The sequence below is a fragment of the Garra rufa genome, unplaced genomic scaffold (assembly GCF_049309525.1).
Source record: "Garra rufa unplaced genomic scaffold, GarRuf1.0 hap1_unplaced_017, whole genome shotgun sequence".
Taxonomy (NCBI): domain Eukaryota; kingdom Metazoa; phylum Chordata; class Actinopteri; order Cypriniformes; family Cyprinidae; genus Garra; species Garra rufa.
In genome coordinates this window covers 64,777-74,739 of record NW_027394292.1, presented here as the reverse complement: position 1 = coordinate 74,739, position 9,963 = coordinate 64,777, and the positions used below count along the sequence as shown (strand labels likewise).

Genomic DNA, 9,963 nt, shown 5'->3' with positions numbered 1-9,963 from the left:
GTCTCCGGAATAACTCATGGGGCGAGAGAGGGGCGTGTTGGAAATCGTCGTTGGAGCAGCAGGTAGAGATTGACGAAGGACGTTTACCATATCCGCAAATGGATCGGGGGTGTCTTCGGTGATAGCGGCACTCGCCTCCATGAGTGAAGCGGTGAGTTAATATTTTATGGGCTGGTATCCTGTCACGACCACACACAAAGGGAGAAGGTGAGTATCTTTCAAGGTATTTATTAACAAACGTGCACAGTACAACACACGTGCAATCGGGTGAAATAAGGTCTCTGTGGTCAAATCTTCAAACAAACACAACAGGTGAGTTCAAGTTCATAAGGATCATAGCGTTAGCAATAGTCACTTCCCTTTAACACGATTAACGTGTATCACAGGAGAACATCAGAGCAATCCACGAGGAGCACAGGAGAACATCGGAAGAATCCACGAGGAGCACAGGAGAGACAACAGGAGGGGGAGAAGATCCACAGAGAAACATCCATGCAACTTTGATACCAGCCGATGAGTGAGTGGCAGAGGTAGGTATATAAAGGGTGTGGTGATTGCCGGTGCAGGTGACGGTGATTAGTATTCTGGTGATGGTTCACGGGTGTGCTGTGGTGGTGATTGGCTGGTTGGTGGAGGATCGTGGTGATTGGGGCTGAGGGAACGTGCAGAGGGTGTGACAGTGAGCTACTGGCGCTACCTGTTGCTATTTTTACTCGGAAAAATACTAATTTGATGACCACAGCTACTGAAAGAGCTTACAGGTGGCGATGGAAATAAGTGTAGGCTTAAACCAAACACCATTCCACAAATTTTTACCCACAAGGAGTCTAAACACGCTGGATATCGAGTTAAATTTTGTAAGCTCTTTCAGTGGTCTACTAAAAGCCTTAAAGGCATCTGGGCTAAAGTGGAGAGAACAAAGAAGCAGGTCTTTAGGAAGTTTTATTCGCCCACAGCCATCTTTCCATTCTTTTCTCCTCTTCTTATCACTAGAAAGCAATGAAGACTTACATCGTTTCTCCTGTTGCCCATCGACTAAAAACGTCTCAGTAGTTCCCTGAGAATAGGGAACGAGATGCTGCGTCCTGGCGGACACTTTGGGAACTGCCTTCAGCGTGACCGGTTCTGAAGCATGAATGGAAAAACGACAATGAACTTGACATTGGCAGGCGATAGCGTATGACGTAACTAATAAGGCGACTGCCGGTATAAAACGGGAGCCTGTGAATACGTCATCCATCTTTTGTCTGAAGGAGACGCAAGCATGAGGCCCGAAGCATGGCTACGCGACGCAGCGTCTCGTTCCCTATTCTCAGGGAACTATGGTTACATAGACGTTCCCTTCCGAAAGGGAACTCAACGCTGCGTCCTGGCAGACACTTTGGGAACGATATACCAACGCTGCCATGCTGAGGGATGAGTGCTCAAATGACTGTATTGAGGAGTCAAAAGGAACATCATCCTTGCCCCCAGCAAAATTGCTGTGGCCAGAGCCTGAGCTACAACCCTTTCCAGGTCAGCTTAGAGCTTGTCACGTCATAGCTAGCTCACCCACCAAGCATGGAACTCTTGAGAGTGGAGGTCTCAGCATAACGACTCTCTAAGCAAGAGGAGACCTAGCTACACTCAACGCTAAAGACAGTAATGAGGCTAAGAATAAACCTTCATACTAAAGCGGAGTTCTGGAGAGCAGAGGCTTCAGCAGGAAGACTCTCTAAAACGAGAGGAAGCCTAACGACACTCAATCCTAGGGGAAAGCTCTTAAGAGTGGAGGTCTCAACAGAACGACTCTCTTAGCGAGAGGAGACCTAGCTACACTCAACACTAGAGGCAGTTAGTGAGGCTCAAAAACAGCCTACACATTTGAACTACCTAAGTGGGGCTCCGGAGAGCGGAGGCTTTAGCAGGAAGACTCTCTAAAATGAGAGGAAGCCTAACAACACTCAATCCTTTTAGGGATAAACTCTAATGGTGCGTTCACACCGGACGCGACTTGCGCGGTAAAATTCGCGTCATTCGCGCGTGACATTTTCTTCACAACAGACGCGAATTCGCGTCAAGGGAGGGGCTTCTGCCACTCGTCAGCGGGAAAGTAGTTGTAAAATAGGTGAATGAGCTCAATTTGCCAGCTTTAGCTTGCTTGTAGTCTCAATATATATGTATATGTAGGTCAAATTGAGTAAAGAGCGTTTTTTAAAACTAACCAGATTGTCCGACCTCTTCACTCACTTTATTCCTAGCAAGATCCCTTTTATTCCTGTTTCTACAAAAGTCCAAAGATGTATCGTACAGCTCCGAGGAACCACAGACAGCAATGGTGATTTTGTCCGCCATTGTTGTTTCGGATTTCTGCCTCCGTCACTACTAGAGCAAGCTCCTGATTGGTTAACGCGGCGCGGATTTTCGCCAAAGTTCAGATTTTTGAACTCACGCGGCAATCGCTTGAAACACTCAATGCGCGCCGCGCTATTCGCGCGTTTCGCGCCGCAGGATGGCTATTCGCGTCTTTGCATTGACTTAACATGTAAATCACTCGCGCTTGCCGCTTCATTCGCGTCCGGTGTGAACGCACCTTAAGAGTGGAGGCTTCAGCATAACGACTCTCTAAGCGAGAGGAGACCTAACTACACTCAACAGTAGAGGCAGTCAGTAAGGCTCAAAAACAGCCTACACATTAGAACTACCTGAGTGGAGCTCCAGAGAGCGGAGGCTTCAGCAGGAAGACTCTCTAAAACGAGAGGAAGCCTAACGACACTCAATCCTAAGGGAAAGCTCTTAAGAGTGGAGGTCTCAGCATGATGACTCTCAAAAATGAGAGGAGACCTGACTACACTCAATGCTAGAGAAGTAGCCGACTCAAAGAAGAGCCTACATACTGAAAGCAGAGCTCTGTGGAGCGGAGGTTTCAGCAAAAATGAATCTCTAAATGAGAGGAAGCCTAACAACACTCTGTCCTGGTGAGTGGAGGTCTCAGCACAACGGCTCTCTAAGCAAGCGAAGACCTAACTACACTCAATGCCAAAGGTAGTTAGCGAGGCTCAAAGAGGAGCCTACAAGCTACTATAACTGCCCAAGGTGGAACTCTGAAGAGTGGAGGCTTCAGCAAAATGACTCTCAAATGAGAAGAAACCTAGCAACACTCAGTCCTAGTAGGTGTCTGCATACTAGGAGCGGACATATTAAAATATTTCCTCGGTGGAGCTCTGGATAGCGTAGGCTTCAGAAGGATGACTCTCTTAGACGAGAGGAAGCCTACGACACTCAAAACCAGAAGCTTTAATGTTTAAGAATGGAGGTCTCAGCATAACGACTCTCTAAGCGAGAGGAGATCTAGCTACACTCAACACTAGAGGCAGTCAGTGAGGCTCAAAAACAGCCTACACATTAGAACTACCTGAGTGGAGCTCCGGAGAGTGGAGGCTTCAGCAGGAAGACTCTCTAAAACGAGAGGAAGCCTAACGACACTCAGTCCTAAGGGAAAGCTCTTAAGAGTGGAGGTCTCAGCATGACGACTCTCTAAAATGAGAGGAGACCTGACTACACTTAATGCTAGAGAAGTAGCCGACTCAAAGAGCCTACATACTGAAAGCAGAGCTCTGTGGAGCGGAGGTTTCAGCAAAAATGAATCTCTTAATGAGAGGAAGCCTAACAACACTCGGTCCTGGTCTCAGCACAACGGCTCTCTAAGCGAGAGAAGACCTAACTACACTCAACGCCAAAGGTAGTTAGCGAGGCTCAAAGAGGAGCCTACAAGCTACTATAACTGCCCAAGGTAGAACTCTGAAGAATGGAGGCTTCAGAAAAATGACTCTCAAATGAGAAGAAACCTAGCAGCAACACTCAGTCCTAGTAGGTGCCTGCATACTAGGAGCGGACATATTAAAATATTGCCTAGGCGGAGCTCTGGATAGTGGAGGCTTCAGCAGGATGACTCTCTTAGACGAGAGGAAGCCTACGACACTCAAAACCAGAAGCTCTAATGTTTAAGAGTGGAGGTCTCAGTATAACTACTCTCAAACAAGAGGAGACCTAACTTCACTCAACACTAGTAACACAGCTTGCCATAGAGCCTACATACTGTACTAGTAATACTGCCTAGGCGGAGCTGGCAAGCACACCTATATATATAGATACACATACACATACAGTCAGGTCCATATATATTTGGACACTGACACACTTTTCATATTTCGGCTCTGTATGCCACTAGAATAGTTTTAAAAATGATACAATCAAGATGAAATTGAAGTGCAGACTTTAAGCTTTAATTCAAGGGGTTGAACAAAAATATAACATAAAATGCTAAGGAATTACAACCATTTTTATACACAGACCCCCCATTTTCAGGGGCTCATAAGTAATTGGACAAATAAATATAATCATAAATAAAATGTTCATTTTTAATATTTTGTTGAGAATCCTTTGCAGGCAATGACTGTCTTAAGTTTGGAACTCATGGGCATCACCATAGACTGGGTTTCTTCCCTTGTGGTCCTTTGCCAGGCCTTTACTGCAGCTGCCTTCAGTTGTTGTTGGTTTGTGGGTCTTTCTGCCTTTAGTTTTGTCTTCAGTAAGTGAAATGCATGTTCAATCAATTTGAAATCAGAAGATTGACTTGGCCATTGCAGAATATTACACTTTTTTACCTTTAAAAACTCCTGGGTTGCTTTTGCTGTATGTTTTAGGTCATCGTCCATTTGTACTATGAAGAGACGCCCAAACAACTTTACTCCATTTAACTGAATCTGGGCAGACAGTATATCCCTATACACTTCAGAATTCTTTCGGCTGCTTCTGTCTTCTGTCACATCATCACTAAACACCGGTAACCCAGTGCCACTGGAAGCCATGCATGCTCATGCCATTACACTTCTCCACCATGTTTCACAGATGATGTTGTAGGCTTTGAATCATGAGCTGTTCCAAGCCTTCTCCATACGTTTTTCTTCCTGTCATTCTGGTACGCATTGATTTTAATTTCAGCAGTCCAAAAATGCTTTTCCAGAAGTGGTCTGGCTTTTTTAAATGTTTTTTGACAAAGTCTAATCTGGTCTTGTTTGCACCTTGTGGTAAACCCTCTCTATTTTGCTCTGGTGAAGTCTTCTCTTGATTGTAGACTTGACAGTGACACACCTACCTCCTGGAGAGTATTCTTCACTTGGTTGGATGTTGTAAAATGTTTTATTACCATGGAGAGGATCATCCAATCATCCACCATACTGTCGTCTTTTGTGAACATCCAGGCCTTTTTATGTTGCTGTGCTCACCAGTGTGTTCTTTTTCTTCTCAGAATTCACCAAACTGTTGATTTGGCCACTCCTAATGTTCCTGCTATCTCTCTGATGCATTTCTTTTGTTTTTGAAGCCTAACAATTGTCTGTTTTACTTGCATGAAGAGCTCCTCTGACTGCATGATGGGTTCAGAGCAACAGCTTCCAAATACAAATGGCACACTTAGAATCAACTCCAAATCTTTTACCTGGTTAATTGATGTAGAAAAAATGAAGGAATAGCCCACAACTGTCCATGAAACAGCTTTTGAGTCAACTGTCCAATTACTTATGGTCCCTTAAAAATGGGGGGAGGTACATATTAAAGAGCTGTAATTCCTTAACTTTTCTACCAATTTGATGAGACTGCCCTAAAAATTAAAGTTCAGAGTGTGCACTTTAAGCCCATATTCATTGTATAACTGTAACTTGAATATGTTTTGGTCAACCGCTAAAATAATAAAAATTGTGTCAGTGTCCAAATACATATGGACCTGACTGTATATACATATACACATCCCCTATATGTGTATATACAGTATAAACACATATATACATATAAAACAATCCAGGTACCAGCCATAGACTTGCCACTGTGTGTAAGGCAGCACCAGCCTGACCTGCTGCATATCCATGCTCACGCATCCCCTCAACATCAGCATAATTAGCATGCTGATATCGGTGAATGCGGGCTTCTACCAATAGAGCACTTACTGCTGGATCAGAGGATGCAAGAAACAATACATCCTCTTCCCGCAGCTCACCCTCATCAATCGCCGACGAGCGCGAGAGATTAACACTTCTCCACCCGTGATCTCAATCTCAGCACTGCCTCGGCAGCAGCCGGACCCGAGCCGCAGGGGGCAATGATTGTCTCAATTCCCTCAAGAAAAGAGACAAACGAGTGCGGAGTTTCTTTAAAAGAGAAACGTTACAATGAACGCACTCTGTTCCCTCGAGAACAGAGCACGCGTGCTCTAACATACAACGTATAGGTTGTGCGCGTCATCTGGTGTCAGATATCACTGACACGGATCCGCACACTTCCTAACACGCTTAACTACAGTTCATCATCGTTCTTACCAAATCACGCTTAGAACAAACGAAATCTGAAGACAAAAGATGGATGTCGTATTCACAGGCACCCGTTTTATACCAGCAGTCGCCTTATTAGTCATACGCTACCGCCTACCAATGTCAAGTTCATTGTCGTTTTTCCATTCATGCTTCAGAACCGGTCACGCTGAAGGCTGTTCCCAAAGTGTCTGCCAGGACGCAGCGTTGAGTTCCCTTTCGGAAGGGAACTACAACCAAAAGCCGCACAATGTGGTATTGTACTAGTATTTTATTTTCAAAGTTGTGCATGCCGAATTGTGTTGAGGTAAAAATAGCAACAGGTAGCGCCAGTAGCTCACAGAGTGCAACCATTTTATGTCATTGAAATAATGCTGTTTTTTCACCTACTATATAGTAGGGAAGCATGTGATTTCAAAACAAAACAAAACAAAGAATTCAAAATATCCCCATGAGACAGTCTGACAACCACAAATACCATACAACCATACAACAACCACAACACTACCTTTACTGGAAGAATTCAATTCACACACTCAAGGGCTGGCCAGCCAAGGGAATGATACAAAAACATACACAAGAGCAATGGTGATCAACTTAAACCTAAAAAGAAAACCAATAAGCCAGAAACCATTAACAATGCATTCATAAATAACCACAAAATTATTTTGTGTTTAATGGCTTAGAAGTGGATGATGTATTAACATGCTATTAGGCAATCAGAATGAAGCATTTAACAGTTCTGAGATATATTATATTATACATACTATGCTATTTAGTGTCCTTAGTATATGCATTGTCATCATGATTTTAATCTACAAGCATGATTCCTGCAAAGACAGAACTGTGATTACTAAACATTTATTGTGTATTTGCAGGTTGTATGGTCTTATGAGGGTAATGAAAGGAAGAAACATTCTCCACCAAGCTTTTTGTCTCAGCACTTTGCAAGACTCTCTAACTCTCCAGACTCCACTTCTCCTTCAGGACTCAGTTCAGGAGAGTCAATTGTAAGCACATTTTACTCTGATTTTGGAATCAGTTTAGATGGCTACTCAAGGTTACAGCAGGCTGTTTACTGGGACGGGCCTGACAGATCAATCACAAATATGTCCATGAGTACTAGTCCAGCCCACACCACATTCATCATAGAGAACCTGAAAGAAAACTACCAAACTGGTGATGAACTTTTTGTTACGGTGCATGCAAAGGACTTTGACAATAAATCTAAGAGTTATGGAGGCGACTTTTTTCAAGCTAAGCTGTTCTGGTCTAAAACTAAGGTCAGTGATTGTACACATTATTTTACTACAACTACTATTGTATTTAACAACACCTCTCAAAGAGAGAGAGCTGTATTGAAAATGTTCCTCTGTCTCAGGCCAGTGTGTTTGGGGAAGTGGTGGACCTGCTCAATGGCTCCTATTCTGTGCGTTTCTTCCTGCCGTGGGTTGGCATGGCCCAGGTGGCTGTACGTCTAATTCACTCCAGTGAAGCTGTGCAGGTCCTGAAGCGTCACAGAGATTCTGACTCTGACAGAGTGTTCTTTAAAGGATATTATGAGGGACAAGGGCCAAATAAGACCAGGTTAAGTGAAACAGTGACATGTAATGTGAAGTGGGACAAGAATGGACTAGAGAGTATGGGAACTGGAGACTGTTGCTGTGATTACAATGATCCCCGTACCGGAGAAACATGGCGCTGCCAGAGACCCAAATCGCTGCCATGCAGTGCCCTCGTGTACCACTCTATGGGCGGTTATAGAAACCGTCTCACTAATAAGGAAAAGATGCTTATGTGAGATGAAAAGAATTCTTTATTGATTTTATACTTGATTTATTTAATGTATTGATATTGATGGAAGGCTGTATGACAGACAAATGTGTTCTCTTTGGCAGGATGCAAACTAACAAAGTTATCAATGGAGATAGGAACATCATAACATTTTTTCAATCCCATGGAAATGAAACTATTGGTATGTTGGTCAATAGTTTAACCCAGAGGAATAGTAGAGTACAGAGATGTTGGGAAATGTGTTTAGGAATTAATTTGACATTTAGACAATGCACATCTAAATTAAATGAAATGGTCACTGGTAAACCCATAACTTTGTTACATAACTTACCGTTTCCCTTTACTCGTCCTGCAGATGTAACAGAGAAATGTCGTCCTGGTTTACACAGTCCAGTTCCAGCCGGCTTTTACCTGAATGATTTGTGGACGTCTTTTGTCTGTAGCACCTGCCATTTTATAACCCAAACGACAACAGAGTGCCTGAAAAACAAACACATCTACATGATGGGAGACTCTACTATGAGACAGTGGTTTGAGTTCTTTGTGAAAGCAGTACCAAGTAAGATAGAAAGTTACCTATTGGTAAATTAGATATTGTTTATACGGTGTACACAATAATTGTGAGATCGTATTTGTTGGTGTCACTGTTTTTTAGCCCTGAAGCAGATGAACCTACATGTCCCATATCAGTCAGGGCCGCTCATAGCAGTGGATGTGGAGAACAACATTGACTTACACTGGAGGGCTCATGGTGTTCCTCTGCGCACCTTAAAAAAAGCAGTTGCTAATTTGCACTACATCAGTAATGAGATTGATGACCAGGCTGGTGGACCCCACACGGTCCTCATATTCAATCTGGGGCCGCATTTCACCACGTACCCTCTGGATTTCTACACTCATAGAGTGCTGAGGATCCGCAAAGCTGTTCTAGCATTGTTACAGCGGGCGCCTGACACTACCGTTATAATCAAGACTGTCAACACTGGCTATAAGGTAAGCCTGTAGTTCAAATACAAAAAGACCACTCTCTGCTTACAAGTATAGAGTTGATATGGTTTTCTGTTTATAACAGGATATTTTCGGCAGTGACTGGTATTCTCTACAGTTAGACAGAATTCTGCGTTGGGCTTTTCAGGATGTTGGAGTTTATATTCTAGATGTGTGGCAAATGACGGCCTGTCACTACAACAAAGAGAACATTCATCCAGGCCCTGTCATCATCAAAAATGAAATGGACATTTTACTCTCTTTTATTTGCCCTGAATGAATTTAAATGATCTTGCCAGTTTATTATAATGATCAAAACCCAGCAAACATTGAGACGTGTGAAGACCGTTGAAAAGACGTCCCTCCGTCACGTCCCGTTATGGTTGAAAAATAGTTCCGAAATGAAAATTGAACCGACGTCTTTGACGTCTTCTGGCCGTGAAATGCACTTCTTTTCTGGACGTCCACGGACGACTAAATATGTCATCTTCTGGATGTTTATAATAAGATGTACTGCTGCATAATTTACGTGTGTACATTAAAATATAAAATAAACTCATACCATATTGTCTAACATCGTGAAATGCATTAAATTATGTCTTGAGGTTTACACATTTGCAGAACTTGACTAAGGTTCCAAAAAGGTCCAATCGGTCCAGTCCGACCTGGACGTCTATAAAACGTTTTTTCCCACGTGTACTTTACAACCAATAACACATTATTTGTGAGCTTAAAAAATAAATATTTTACTTTACCACAAGATAGTTTACTATGAACTAAACATTTTTGAATAATACCTTCCAGTTATTAAACATCTATTCAAACAAGACACTACAGA

The 9,963-nt window shown here is 43.0% G+C and overlaps 1 protein-coding gene across 1 annotated transcript; it reads left to right on the top strand.

Moving 5' to 3' along the window:
* Nucleotides 1-4,235: 4,235 nt before the first annotated feature.
* Nucleotides 4,236-9,699, top strand: LOC141315346 (NXPE family member 3-like). Its single transcript, XM_073832682.1, has 6 exons — nucleotides 4,236-7,627; nucleotides 7,726-8,141; nucleotides 8,243-8,319; nucleotides 8,494-8,697; nucleotides 8,794-9,131; nucleotides 9,211-9,699. The coding sequence occupies exons 1-6, from the start codon at nucleotides 7,454-7,456 to the stop codon at nucleotides 9,403-9,405; spliced, it is 1,404 nt and encodes a 467-aa protein (XP_073688783.1). The 5' UTR covers nucleotides 4,236-7,453; the 3' UTR covers nucleotides 9,406-9,699.
* Nucleotides 9,700-9,963: the final 264 nt, after the last annotated feature.